The 15,318-nt window shown below is 41.5% G+C and overlaps 1 protein-coding gene and 1 long non-coding RNA gene across 2 annotated transcripts; both read left to right on the top strand.

The window, feature by feature from the left end:
- Nucleotides 1-806: 806 nt before the first annotated feature.
- On the top strand, nucleotides 807-11,950 carry LOC137785937 (triadin-like). Its single transcript, XM_068577512.1, has 5 exons — nucleotides 807-1,245; nucleotides 5,466-5,664; nucleotides 7,265-7,306; nucleotides 11,708-11,737; nucleotides 11,862-11,950. The coding sequence occupies exons 2-5, from the start codon at nucleotides 5,478-5,480 to the stop codon at nucleotides 11,948-11,950; spliced, it is 348 nt and encodes a 115-aa protein (XP_068433613.1). The 5' UTR covers nucleotides 807-1,245; nucleotides 5,466-5,477.
- Nucleotides 11,951-12,020: 70 nt separating this feature from the next.
- Nucleotides 12,021-13,987, top strand: LOC137786057 (uncharacterized). The gene is made up of 2 exons (XR_011077546.1): nucleotides 12,021-12,362; nucleotides 13,521-13,987. It is a non-coding gene; the product is annotated as an uncharacterized lncRNA (long non-coding RNA).
- Nucleotides 13,988-15,318: the final 1,331 nt, after the last annotated feature.

The raw sequence follows: 15,318 nt of genomic DNA, 5'->3' as shown, positions 1-15,318 counted from the left end.
CTCCTTCTCACTGCACACGCACACACACACACACACACACACACACACACACACACACACACACACACACACACACACACACACACGGCCGTTTTAAACTGGGCCTCAAAAACAGGTTCTGACAGGACTTATAAAAGAACTCGCATGGGGCTCAACTAGCTATTAATTCACGTACTTTACTCCTCACGTTGACCTCTGTTTGAGGTCAGAGGTCAACGTACTTAAGAGGAAATATGTGTCCACTGGATGAAGTGGAGGAAGACCACGTTTGAAGCTCGTTACGCTTCAAGTCGTCGTCAAACACAAAGTGAAGACGTTTGGTGTTCGGCCGCGTCGACACCGCTAATGCTAACGTTGTCGTTTCCTACCGTGACATTCAGTAAATGACACAAAACCAACGACAGCACGAATGTACAGATGTCAGAGGATTGTCTTGATTTTTATTGTGTTTTTGTTTTTTTTACAGTGGGCAGGTCAGTCGCTGAGGTCAGCAGTGGAGCAACGGGCCTCAGAGGAGGAGCGTTGCTGTAACATCTGCTGTTAGCCGCCTCTGGCGGCCTCTATCATTATAACATGATTAATAACCTCTATTTTTACAAGATACACAGCACAGGAGACTTTGAGACCTTTATCTCTTCACTTTATTCTCTTCTCCTCTCCATCCCTTGATCTTTTGGCCCGATACTCCCGGTTTTCTTCCGCTCCACTGATCTCTACTCTCTCTACCTCCCTCCCTCCCTCCCTTTACTTCCACTATCTCTCTATTTTGGACTCTCAGAGGGGGCAGGGTGACTCTCAGTAGGTCAACCCACTTCTCCTTGCCCGTCTCTATCCGTGTCTCACTCTCTCTCTCTCTCTCTCTCTCTCTCTCTCTTCAGCAGCGAACCGGCAAAACCCTTCATCATCAAAAACTTTCACTCAAGAATCTCCTGGACAAATCTTCAAGAAGAACTTTGATATTAACAAGAAGCATAAAAAAAAAAAGGAAAAAGAAACCTAAAGAGCTGTTTACTCGAGTCCCTTCCATTTCTCTCCTGTGGGGAAGGTTTTTGTGTATTTTTAGAGCCTGTTGGGATCCAGCTCACTTGCTCTTTGCACGTCGTCGTCTTCCTCACAATCAGCCGGGGCCAAAGAGGATTTAACGAAGGAGGTGCGTGCGCGTTTCCATGGTGACGGTGCATTTCCCCGAGCGTTTGAAGGACTGAAGGTTATCGCTGAACATCCGGCGAAAACTCAAAGCCCAAGGTACTGTACAAATCCATGTCGCTCCGGCTGAACTTTAGAATAATGATCTGATACGGACGGTGCTGAATGCTGGAGGTCTGTACGCGATTATTCTGTCTTATTGCCATTTTAAATATCTAATACCACTCTGAAGCACACTGCCCAACTTTCAAAAGGTGGAGAACTGGAGTTTAATGTTGTGATTAAATAAACCCAAATGGCCATTGGTGTTATAATCTGTGAGCTACAGTGTAAGCTATCTGCTCCTGTTGTTATTCGTGCTGCACATATTCACTCAAGTCACATTCATTTATCTTCATATTTGTTTTTTTTATAACTTTGTAAGGTTCAAAATACCTTTTTTTTGACCATCATGACTAAAAAGCTTCACTTTTGCTCTGTTGCCACTTGCAGATATACCGTAGTAGTACATTTGTTACATTAAATATATGACGAGTATCTCAAATAAGTACACAAGAGATTAACAAAACGTGATTAAATGACCAGTTAACAGGTTGTTAACTCACGCTCTCACTACACAAAGTATTTAAAGAAGCAACATTTTGCTCATAGACTGGGTTTCATTCTCCTCATATATGAGAACAAAGGTGTCCAACCTGACAATGTGTACAGTCCTTCCTCCTTAACACAGCGATTAGGGCCTCAGTGTGGATGTGATTTTCGAGGCTTGGAGTTTAGATTTAGATTTAACGAGAAAAGACATGTCTTCCCCCCCTTTGTGTCTTCTTGGGATCCCTCAGAAGTGTCTGGTGATCTCTTGGGGGTCCCGACCCCTCCGTTGGTTACAACTGCATTTAAAAATAGTCTCTTTGATGTGATTTTTTTAATGATCAATTTACCTTTTATTTCTCTCCTTTTTCTTTGCTCCTCTGACAGCGCTGTAACGTAATTGCACAAAATATAACTCAGGGGAATGTAAATCACTGCTTTCATTATGTGTTGAGTTCTTTTCTTCTTAATCTGTAACGCAGTGTTCTTCTGGTTGATGGAGGCTGATACTGTACTGTGACAGATTAGATACATAAGTATTTCTATCCTTAAAAGTGCCAATTTAATACTTCAAAATACTGCATGATGTAAATGTATTTTCAGCTTTGCATTTTATCACAGTTTGTAGTTTAGTCCAGTGGTTCCAAACCTAGAGGTCGGGCCCCTCGACAGGGTCGCAAGACACATGGTCACGAATGATTAATGAAAAAGGAAAGAAGTTAGAGCAAAGTTTATTTATTTTTTGGAGCTTTCAATCATCTTCCTATTTTTTTTTTTAAATGTCAGATCCTTTTTTTCCTCTTTTGGCCTTGAAGCAGTTTTTCTGGGGGGAACTCTATAACTTATAGACATCTGAAACCTGAAAATGTGTTGTATTCTATACGCATATCATATTTAATGTGAAATATTCATCCGACAAGTCACCACAGCGGGTGACTCTCGCTGTCAGATGGATGTAGATGAGTCAAAAGTACAATATGCAGCACTAAAACGTAATGCTGTAAACGTATAAAGTAGCATTAACTCACTACCACTGACATACCCAGCACATTACTTTATTTAGCAGCGCCATGCATGTTTGTGTGGATACGTTACCCATCTCAAGGTGACAGATTCACTTACTCACACTCTCCACGTTGCCTTTTTGTCGCCTTTCATTTGCCCTCAATCACCGGTTAGTCGCCTCCACCCACATGCGTCTAATTCGGTGCATTCCTCTGGTGTGGAGGAGGAGGCCGCTGCAGCAGCAGCAGTTGGTGTCTCTGTGTGTGAAGAGCAGCTCAGCTCTGTGTGTGGTGACAACAGGTGGGCTTGGTCATCAGGACACACACACACACACACACACACACACACAGACGTAAACTGCAAGGAGAAATGTGACTCACGCTTTGACAGAAACTATAACACATGGGCCTACGTAGGAGAACTGTTCTGTAGATAGATGCTCTGAAGAATGGTGGCGAGGTGGATGATCGCACGCTGCAGCCTCCGCTCTTCTCGGAGGATCAATGTGCGGCCCCGGACGCTCAGTGCCGGGGCCGCACCGGAGATCAATGGTCAGCTTTTATATCACTCACGGACCGGCGCTCCCGGCCTCCGCTGAAAGGACACGCGCGCCGGCTGTTGTTCACTAGATCAATGGTTAGCTTTTTTTCTTGAATCGCACACACTCAAATGTGCAATTGGGTGTGCGTGGGCAGAATTATGTTAAATTGATTTTGCAGTTTGTTATCTGAACGCCGCAACAGAAAGGTCAGCCGATCAGAGACCGGCTACTGAAACACAAGGCATCATACAACCATCCTGGATCCCATTGTAACGGAGGTAGAAAGGTAGATGGATGGATGGATAGATCCTAACAACATGGCAGTTCAGTGTTGTGGCCTCAGACGAGTTCTCTCTTTTCAGTCACCCATAGTGTAGAAAGCTGAAAAAATAAATAAATAACAGAAAGCAAAGACACAGAATCCAATGTGTTTTGTCTCCTTGAGGTCAGAGCATAAAACCCTGAGGTCAGAGAACAGTTCTGGAGTTGGTTCCTGCAGGTTTCTTGGCCCCACATGGATGCCCTTGGGCCCCCTAACAGGTCACTCTGGCCGTGCCAAAGAGCTCTATTGTTGCTTCACTCACTGTTTAATAGTCAGTCGGGCACGCTGGCTCGGTTCGAGAGCACAGGCTACATTTCAGGCTATGAATATGGGCAATTTGCTCAAACGGAAGGCTGCATGTTGAGAACGAGCCTGAATTGTGCCTTGAGGTTCATATATTGTATAATGAGCGGCGAGGGAGACATTGTCACAAATGTACACTGAGCTTCTATTAAGTAACAGTGAAGATGAGAACCATTAGAGTCCAGAACGGCAAACCAGCAGCTAATTCTGTCCATGGGATCGTCATAATGAACGGTGTTGAATGCCTCAGCTGGACCAGCGTGGCATTCAGACCTTCTGGGCCTCATTAATAACCTTGAGAAGGGCATATTTCTTCCCCTATTTTAATTCAAATCTGCCCAGCAGCGTAGCTATCGCTTCATATTTGCAGATAAGCCGTGTGAGAGGCAGGCAGGGAAACAGAAGGAAAAATAAATCATCCCGGGCGCTCATCGCATCACGCCGCATAATGAACACAAACAACCCAACGCGGGCACGTAATCATGTCGCGGCGCGCGGCCCCGCCGCCACGCGATGATGAAAACTTTCTTTGGAGAAGTAATTTATCTGGTGGATCACATTTTTTTTCTGAAGTGTGATGGAATTTAATCTCCTCGACACCTCCGGTATAGTCTCGGTCTCTCTTTCTCCTCATAACTCTCGTCCTCGCACAAAGAAAGACATCCGCGTGAATAAACAGCTGCTGTGTGCATTAATCAGAGGAAATGGTGACGGGACTGTAGGAGCCCGTTATACACACTGAGGTTATCACTCACATCAAGCACAGATTAAAGATCCAGTAACTTGGTTTAGTGGTAAATTTGTGCATACAGTATGAACGTCATTATGGGCTACAACCCTGTGTTTTGACACCAAAGGCCTGAAGGCGACACTACTGCCAAGGTTTCTGTTGTTTTATTTTGAAATTCAGCAACAGGTGTTTAATGCTTTCAATGTGTCCTCATTGAACATGAATCTACCACCAAAGCTAGACAGCTTGCCGCCTGCACATCTATGCTGAATCCTAATCTCCTAAATCAGATGCTAATTGCGTTGCCCTCTAAGTCCAATCGATGTTCAAACTGAAATTTTTAATGGCGAGATCAGCAATTTTAGAGAACATCAGAAGCGACTGTCTCAGCAAAAAAGAGGAGGGAAAAGAAAAAAAGCTAAAACATTAAAAGGGCATACTGTGAAAAGCTGATTTCAAGTGTACAGATTCTCTCTCTCACACACACACACACACACATTTTGAGAGTATTATAGCAGCAAACAACTATTTTCAACGCAAAGGCGGTCATGGTTTCATTATTTGAAAGTATTTTAGTCATTAAAAAACTGAGCCAACTGCACTTTTCTTTTCCCCACTTTTGCTTGACGTCTCAAGGTCCATGCCTAACCTCAATCAATCCGCTCCGCCTCAACTGGCCACGCAGGGCGTGTCTCGCCAAGAAAAGCGATGCATGGCATCCATGATCACGCCTCACTTCCTTTTCTTTCTTCACTGGTGTTCCTTTCTTTTTGTCCCGCTGTCTCAAACCCGTCTCTTTCTCTGGCCACGCCCCGTCTTTCTGTCCTCAGCCCTCTTCGACAATGAGCGGTCAAAACAACGGCGAGGGGGCGGAGCCTCCAGCTCCAACCAAGCAGAGGACAATTTTGGATGATGTCATTTTGACCTTTAGTTCACCGATGGCCTGGCTGCTGGTTGTGGCTCTGGTGATCACGTGGTCGGGAGTCGCCATCGTTCTCTTTGATCTACTCAACTATAAAACGCTCGCAGGTAACATTTCCATCTTTCAATACCTTTTTTGATTATACCTTTCACCAAGGATTATAATTCCATCATATAGTCATTATAATGTGCGCTTAATGACACTTTCCTTCAACTCATTTATCCCCATTCTTCACGTTTAATTTACACATCCACGTCTCATTTTTTTTTTCCACAAACCTTTCAGACATTTTTGAAGCAGACTTCAAAAGCGGGCGTGCTCTCGAGAAGGTCACCGTTTCTAACGGCCATGTGTCGAGTCAGAGGACGCTGCACTTCTGTGCTGCTTTAACTGTTTGTGTGGAAAGCAACACGCGGTGTTTTGTGCTTCCCTTCACTCGGCACATGTGTTGAAAATGTGCACCGTCTTGGAGAAGTGCATTTTCTCACACTCACATGAGACGCTAACATCAATTAGCCCACCACTGTTTATGTACCGCTGTAGTAACACAGCTGTGTACATAGTGAGGTCCATCCACTCCTCATTTTCACTTAAACATCATGCACTGGTCGAATGGATTGAAAGGGGAACTTCCTGTGGCTTCCATACTTCCCTGTTGCAGCATTCTTTGCTAATCCTATTGTCGCCAGCTTTGAGCAATCAAATTGAATTTATCTGACCACGCCTTTATTTACTTCATTGTCATGGGAGAAAATGAATTTCCCTTTGAACGCACGAATGCAGCAGTCAAGATCTCCTTCAAACGTGTTCAGTTCGGCCATAGACCGCTCATTCGCTGGCATCCCTGATCGGGCTTACCCGTTCATTTACATCTTAAGATAATGAGAAATGTGTGATTGTAGCACAACAGGAGAAATCAACAGAGAACGACCGCGCCGCACTCTTCAGCGCCTTGTTTTGATTTGGTAAACACAGAATCTGTGTCGTTAACGAGCCCAGAAATCCAAACACTGTACAAACATTTTTTTTTTTTTTTTTTTTACCTTTAAGTGATTATACTTTTGTTATTATTTACTTTACAGGTAAAGCACACATTTGACATTTTAGGACAAACTGAACACAAGTTATTCTCATATCTGTCTGCTAAACACAAAGGTATACAGTCAGCCAGCGGTCGGTTAGCTTAGCTTAGCATGATGACTGAAAACATGTAGTTTATAGCTAAAGCGATCTAAATGATATGTTCATTGTTTAATTAATTCATACACTAAACAATGTATACAAAATTCCATTTGGTCTACTGGACTTTTTTTTTTTTTTTTACAACTTTTGGTGATTTATTGAATTACATTTACTGAAATCATTCATAACTTGTATAGTAAAGGATTCCTTTGGTCAGAAGTGCATGATAATGCATTAGACCTGACCCTCAAAGGTCAGACTGCCGCACAGGAAATCGATCCCTTTGATTTTGGTCAAACACACAAACAGGTGAATTGACCTTTCCATCAATTCTACTCACTGCTGCGCCACATCACTCACGCCACACATCACCATGTTTTTGGACTGTCCGGCGCGAGGATTAGCCCCGCCCCACATCCAGCATCTCTCATCTTTAACTCTTCTCCTCACTCCCCCCCCCCTCCACCTACCTCTTCACCTCTTCTCCATCCTCATGCTGTCAATCACCTGCCATCCCATCCAAAGAGTACACATCATACTGTGACGACCCCGTGTGTTTATCTTCTGGTAAAAACAACAGCAACAAAACCACTAAGAGTTTGACTGCACCTGCTTGCTTAGAGCACGAGAGTGGTGTGAGACTATCAACATATACATGATTCCAGTATTTCAAATGTCTCCATTGGTTTTAAAGTTACAGTGTTTTCCACCAGCTGTCAACTTTCTGAACTTTTGTCCCTTCATTCATTGCTCGATGTAAGTTTAGAAGCTCGTTAGCTCAGTTGCTAAGTATAAATGGTAAATAACAAGCTTGTTAGCTCAGTTGCTAACGAGACAATGAATCTAAATGATCAATAACAAGCTTGTTAGCGCAGTTGCTAACGAGACAATAAGTCTAAATGCTAAATAACGAGCTTGTCAGCTCAGTTGCTAAGGAGACAATGAGTGTAAATGATAAATAACTAGTGTGTTAGCTCAGTTGTACATATATTTTGTATCAAAGTTACAGGTCAAAAGTTGAAATAGATGAAAATTTGGCGTTGTTTAGATTTAACATGACTGTTAGCTCACGTGTTCAGGGTTGTTTTTACCCGTGTGCACTTCTGGTTAATTGACATCTGTGTGGAAGCATCTGCTTTTGTTACGTTTAACTCATTTATGTCACCAGTGTGTGTGTGTTCTCAACACAGTCTGACAGCAGTTTGTGAAATAGCCACACAATTTCAATCAAGAGTTGTGCGGCCACGGATATATACGTGTACATTTTGTTTGTGTCGCTTAGTCTGCTTTTAAAACTAATTGATTTTTTTAAGTTGGAATATTTTGTTCCTGCGACACGTTTTTTTTTTCCAAGTCTGTGTGGACGACATGAAGCAATAAAACCACTTATTTTGGTTTAAGGAAAAAACATAATTATTAAAATAACGACGTCTACTATTGTGAAGGCAACACTTAAACGCTTCACTTCACTTTGGGACACTCGGTCTTGAACACAGGTGATCTTTCTCACTATTCAATATTCATTGGCATTTGTTTTCGTGCTTAGTGACGTGAAAAAAATAAATAAAGTTTGTGTATTTCTACATTTCAATTCCCCGAATATTTCACAAACCGCCGTGAGATGGTTGGTATTCTCCGACCCAGCACTTTAGGTGCATGACAATTCAAATTGTGTGCCTGTGTGACTTGTGTGGCATCGCATGTCGCCTATATCTGTGTTTCCTCTGAGCCTGCCAACAGTCGGCCATGACTAAGAAGCCTAAAATAGACATCTAGGTGTTGGGTTACGACTATTGTGTCTAATGATGGCATTAAATCTGTCGGCCTGTCGGGATTTTAAATTGAATGATTTGTGCAATTTTTGCAGATTGATTTTCTTGCGACGGCTGACATTGAAAAATATGTTCAACTTTACCATGAAAACTTAAACAGAGAATGAGATTTTAAATGTTTCATTCTATCTGAATGATAAAAAAAAAAAAGAGACTCCCAGGTTTCAACAGATGATGCCCTGCATACGTATACGTCAACTTCCGTTTTCTCAGGTAAATATTTGCAAGTTGACAATGACAAAATGCCGGGCTGCATTTTTAATCACAAAGCTTTTCTCCCATCGTGACATTTCAATAAAGGCCAGCGTGTGTAAATGAAACAGCAAGGAGACATTCACGGACAATAAAGAAGAAATGCAATACTCCCTGTCGCGAAAGAGCAGAGATAGAGCCGTGTGTGTGTGTGTGCGTCTGTGTGTGTGTGTGTGTGTGTGTGTGTGTGTGTGTGTGTGTGTGTGTGTGTGTGTGTGAGAAAGAATAGACGGAATAACACCAGAAAATTATACAGATATAGAAATGGGGAAAGAGGAGCCCACACTTAGCTACTATATAGAAAAAAAAGCATCTTATCAAACTTCTGGATGGCATGAGGCAACTTCCTAATGTATGTATGCATTAAAAAAAAGGTAAATTTATTTAGATTGAGAGACGGCTGCAAATGTTACAACCATCCAGTGTTTATTCGTTGAGATCCGACATCGGTGACGAGGGTGTTGCACTGCAAAACCACATTGTTCTCCTGTGTCATTGTGACACCGGCTGAAAGAAAGAAAGGAAGACGCAATGAAGCAAAGAGGAAAATATAATAAAAAAACTAACAAACAGAACTCTGAATCCTATTTGCTTTTGTTATCTAGCTCAGATGCATCTCTTGCAGCTACTTTATTCTTTTCTCCTGCGGGAGGTTTTTCAGAGTCCTCTGTTTCTTCTTTTATTTCTACATCTTCGTGGCCCAATTTGTATTTCTTATCTCTTTATCGCTTTATAATTGTTGATGTGGCGGCTAAACTACACATAACTAAAAGGTAGAGAGATGTAGGCGGAAGGAAAGAGTCACAAGGATGAGAACATAAAGGAAGAAAATAAAACGATAGAAAGAAGAAAGAATAACAAGGACATGGAGGGAGTAAGAGAGAGAACCAAAGAAAGAGAGGAGCGGCGTACGGAGGAGAGACTGAATGAATAAGTAAAGGCAATAAAAGGACGGGAGAGTTAGCGGGGGGGGAAATGTTAGCCTTCTATTCCTGGTGTCTCGGTCCGGAGTGCCAATCAAAGAAATGTCAGCGCATTAATCATCTGTTTATGAGGATACATTATACGACTCCTCCACACTTGGCACACACAGGCACAAGGCTTCATCCACCTGGGAGAGGGAATATTAAAAAGATCAACCATCGAGAGCAGCCGCTGGGAAGAAAGCAGAAGTGTGTTCCAATACAAACCAAAAACTTATTTTATCCCAGTTTTAAAGACGTGGTGAAGTGAAACACACGAAAACTGCTTCTGTCTTCACAACAAAAAAAAAGTACTTGATTAGCAAACACCATGGTTTTGGTTCAAAATGACTGCGAATCTGAAATAAAACTATATTTGAAAGTACCTGACTCACATGAGACAGGAACTGCGGTCTCCTGGGTGAGAGGCCATGTCTTTTTTTCACATTCCCGCCAATTTCTTTGCTATATGGGAATTTAGGGACTTTAGAATGAAGTTGTATTAGTTGTGTTTCCATTCACGTATAATTTTGTTTTATAACTGTTCTATTGTTCATTTATATTACTTGATCTTTATCTTTATTTACTGTGTAATCCTGTAATTTTCCCACTGAGGGACTAATAAAGGATCATCTAATTTTTTCTTATCTTATTCAGTCAATATGTTCATACATTCATTTATAAATTGTTCATAAGTTGTAGCTAATATTGTTAATACCATGAATACTATTTCTAGATTACTATTAAACCATTTATTAATTATTTAGATCAGTCATTGGTCTTAAATAGACAGAATTTTAGGGTTTGCAAAAAATAAAAACTCCTTCCTGGTGAGACATTTATTATCATGTTATTATTAAAATCATCAATCATGGAGTTGAGCATGTCTTTCTGAGAGGCCATCAACTCTCCAGATGTTAATGGTGTTAATAAGTCGTCAATAAGCACCACGGGCTCCTCACTGTCTAATGAGCCAACAGCAGTTAGTCAGTCATTAGTAATGTTAATGCCTTAATATTTTCATAATTATGCATTAAATCCGCAGTGTTTTAATTGTTAATAAATGGATTTCCTGCAGCTGATTCCCAGAAGAGCCCGAGGTCAAGCCGCTCGGCCTCCCTGATGTATTAGAGAGCTAAACAGACAGCTGCTGTATGAGGACAAACACAAACTCAGCATCATTACTGATCAAAACGCATTATTAAAGAATCTATTAACCATAAATAAGGAAATTAGTTACAAAGGTTGCCTAATTAGGAATTTGTTTTGTTGCAGTTTCTGTCTACTGGAGTGAAACCCAGAGAAAGTCATGACACTATGCTTTAAATGGTATAGTGTATATATTTGGCAGACAGTGGGACTACTGATAAAAGTGTCTCTGGAACGTTGAAATGTTGCTGAAAACTTGGTTGAGTCGTTGCCGTTTCTTGCCGTGTCCTCAGCCAGCATGTGTGTGATGTTTTTCTTTATTTTCATTTGCATCACGTTTGCCACGTTTGCAGCAAACCAATGACGGCTGTTGAAGGATTTTATGGATTCGCTCCTTTGTTATGTGTCTTTGCTTCTCTCTGCTTCTTTTCCCGTCCGCTCTTCTCATTCGGTGCCTCCTCGTTTCCTCCGTCCTTCTAGACTTTGACCCGGAACTAGATCTCTTGAAGGATGTCCAAGTTACTCAAATGCATCCAGAGAAGCGAGAAAGCTTGTCGCAGAAGCTCTTGCGACGTCTAAAAGAGGCGTCGCACACATCTGGAAGATACAAACATTACAAATTTACGGAAAAAAAAGTCAATATCTATGTGGTTGACACTATTATGCTCATAGCAACACAACATGCTCTATCATTGCTCGAACATGCACAGTCGTCCCATTTTGTTAACGCCTCGACTTCTCTCTCTTCCTTGCCTCCTCCGATCGCGTCTCAGGAGGGAGGGACCGCAACGCGAGGATGGAAGGTGAGGAAAGGAATCGAGGATGCGCAAACCGAGAAATGAGGAGAGCCGTTGGTCTACCTTCAACCTCTTACTGTTGGCTTCCCGTCACGCCGTCTCTGTTAACGCTGTGTCTGTCCCCCCGCAGGTCTCCCTCCGCCCTCTGCCATCGGCAAGAGAGGTTTGAGGGCAAGAGGCAAGCAGGAAGCCGTCGTACATATCACATTCACCCCTTAGCACTCAAGTTAATTTCATAATAGCAACCAATGGCGACCTGCTGTGAACTTTCAGTTTCCACATTGTGAACTTCATGTAGTATGCATGCTATTGAATACTGCAATCTTTGTATTAAGCACATTTTTTTCTGTTAAATTGTATGTGTGAACATATGGTAGTTGTCTGTAGGTAAGCGTTAAAATATCTTAAATATTTCATAATACCCTACTGTACTCTGATTTACATTTTTTAATAACCGCATTCCCTTTATTCTATTAAGGTGGGATTCGTCCAATACAATCGAGCCCCGCTGACGCCACGTCTCAGGAGAGCACTGATTGGTTGGAGGTGATGTGGACTTTCGCAGCCGGTTTGGTGGCTCCTGATGATGAGGAGGAGGAAGGTATTCACCAGCTCACTGAACCCCTCACATGTAAGAAAACATCACGCCATGCCGAGTAACCCCTTCACTGACGAAGATGACGACCATCATGACCGCACATTTCAATATTCTGTTTTCTAGAAGGACTATTAATCAGCACGGGAATGTAATGAAAAGCAAACTATATGCGCCGTGTGATAATCCACGCTGTGCAGATAATCGCATTGGTGGAGCTGTCGGAACGTAATCACTCACTGACTAACAGAGTAATAATGAATGTGACGCCCTTTTAACCCGCTAAATTGCGGGAATAAATCAGGCATAAAATAAACTTCCCATCGTCTTCTTTATTCAATTATCAGAAGCAACGGCCCGTTTAAAACGCCGCTAATTAACCGCAGTGAAAACTTGATCGAGTGCGCTTTATATTTACAAATACTTCTGTCACAGTGGGAACTGCGGGGAACGCTGCCAAATGCAGACAGTCAGATGATTTATTGTAAATGGCTTTCAGGCAGTGAGTCCACGTGGTAAACGGACAACCGGCAACCGGCAACCGGCAACAGCCTTGAAACTATGATCTGAGAGTGGAACAAAGCAAGTGGAAGTGTTGCTTTGTGTCATAAGGGAGTAGAGATACCACATCATTTGGTTTCCTTTTGATACCAAGTAATACAGGCCCAGAATCATTAATATCAATACCAATACTTTATATCATTATAAGCAGCTTAGGCTTGTATGTACTTTCATATTGCTTCCCTTTGTTAACGACTTAATCGCATGCTTGTTAAAACACAGTATGCTTCTTTTTTTTCTTTCTTCTGATTTGAAATTGAATTTACGGAGATGAAAAATATAATTATATTATTTATAAGCGAAGCAGAAAATGTGTTTTGAGAAGAGAGACAGTGAGACAACTTGAATTACACTTAAAGATGCTCTCATTCGAAAATGAGGCGCAGAAATACGTATTAGTCAGAGTTAATATAGCAGTTAATTTTGTAAAGGAAGAGGTTCAAGGCCAAAACAACGGCAGCATAACAGAAGAGGAAAAAAATAATGACGTGATGCAGGTCGCTTAATATTCATTTGTATGGTAATATCAGCCAGGAAACTGCAGTTTGGGGAAGAATATTTACACCTGCAATAACTGGGATTGATGAAGTCACTGGGACCGATGAACACCTCATTTTCTCCTCTGGCCTTCAGCTTTCCACTCCGAGGAGCTCTGAAGAGGAGGAGCGAGGAAGAGGAGCTGTGAAGAGCCGGAGAGAGGAAGAGGAGGTCTGCCTGAAGTGAAGGAGAGGAAGTAAAGAAACAGAGGGATGAGGAGGATGTACAGTTTGTTGTTTATTTCTGTTTGTCTGGAATTTGATGATTAAAACCTTTTTACAAAATTATGACACCATAAAATAGTGTAATAAAAATGCCATTATGGGCCTTAGCATATCTGTATTCTGCACATTTCTTCCTGGAGTTGCTCTTTAATAAGTACTTATATTTTAAAACCGTGTGATAATGGACTCCTCACAATGTTTCTCTGAGTTCTTCATCCCTTTTTAAAAGCTGCATCTTGTCAAATGTTGTGAAACATCATCAAATGAAAAATATCAAAACTGTAATTAAACACACAACACTGTTGTTAGACAATCATGAAAATAAAAAACTTCATCTGATTCATCTCAGTCTTCTCAATATGTTTTAGGGGATCGTTTTATTGTTCACAATTCTTTGTTTTCTTCACACATTTAATTTTATTTCCATTCCTCCCATGCTCCATTTCACATTGCCCTTACCTCATTTCCATTTTTTTTCTTCATTTTAAAGTATAAATATATTTGTATTAGTTAAACTTGTTGACTTGTCTGATAACTTTTCAATACATTTTCTTGGTTTGGGGGCTCCATAAACTGCATTAAACTTTGAACTTTACATTAATATTCTGACTAGATATACAATAACAATGTGTGTATCTGCAGAAAACATTTCCAAAAACTGTAAACCACCAAAACAAAGAAATAAAACATTTTAAAAATCACAAACACACAAAACGCAACTTCTTTTCGTAACTTTAGAAGAACTTTGCATTGACTTACATTCATCCCCTGGAGAGACTTAACTCTACAATTCGTACCACATTTTCTTTCTGCATATATGAAGCACTAATATTTTGACACATGATCTTGAGGACCTTTTTTTGTGTGTGAAAGAACTATAGCACACACTGTGAAACAATGTGGCAGCTCTTCCCTTCCTCCCTCTCCAGTATTTATATATTCGTCTGCGTCGGCGGTGGTCTGACTTGGAGATGACCAATGACTAACATCCCCCCCGGCTCCACACACAGGTGAGTGATGCGATACCGCGAGAGCAGGACGAGACGTTGAGCCGGGAGGAGAAGCAGTCGTGGACGCAGAAGAGGATCAACTCGCCTGCAGTGGCATCAGACCGGTGACCCCCGACAGCGAGCCTGAACATTAGAAGCAGGTGATGGTGGGCGACAGAGAGAAACACACACACGCACAGCGGCAAATTCATAATTCTTCTTGAAATAAAGAGGGCAGCGTGACCCCGCAGTTAAGAGGAAACAGGACTGAATGAAGGAGTGAGAACAGAAGAAAAAACAGGCTGTAAGTCTGAGCAGCAGCTCACCAAGATGTATGAATACCTCGTGTGCTGTATATAATCTACTATGAAATAAACATGGAGACTTGAAATAATGAGAGTGAGGGATTACTGCATGACAAGAAAACGTCTCTGTAAAAGCCCAGATGTGCGGTGGTATTATAATAATCTGCTTTAGGTAGCAAAAGTGGCAATACTTGTGATACAATGTAATATATCATTGGATCGTTATTTTTTGATGCCTTAACATACAAGCAGCAGTGTTCAATTTTACTGTTTGTTCAATGCATCATATTTTATGGACTGCTCATATGTTTAAATCAATGAAAATGTAAATATGAATCATTCATGGTCAGGTAAAACATAATGAAATCATGACTTG

Source organism: Clinocottus analis, unplaced genomic scaffold, assembly GCF_023055335.1.
Source record: "Clinocottus analis isolate CAN_PGR_092001 unplaced genomic scaffold, fCliAna1.0.p SCAF_15, whole genome shotgun sequence".
In the NCBI taxonomy this organism is placed as follows: Eukaryota; Metazoa; Chordata; class Actinopteri; order Perciformes; family Cottidae; genus Clinocottus; species Clinocottus analis.
The sequence above is the reverse complement of the archived record's forward strand: the minus strand, read 5'-3'. Positions and strand labels throughout refer to the sequence as shown.

Bases quoted from the DNA above. Each gene is read 5' to 3' on its own strand.
- LOC137785937 (XM_068577512.1), top strand. From the start codon at position 5,478: ATGAGCGGTCAAAACAACGGCGAGGGGGCGGAGCCTCCAGCTCCAACC. The intron at 5,665-7,264 runs GTAACATTTCCA...TCCCATCCAAAG, and splicing joins CAACTATAAAACGCTCGCAG to AGTACACATCATACTGTGAC. The intron at 11,738-11,861 runs GTGAGGAAAGGA...GTCCCCCCGCAG, and splicing joins CCGCAACGCGAGGATGGAAG to GTCTCCCTCCGCCCTCTGCC.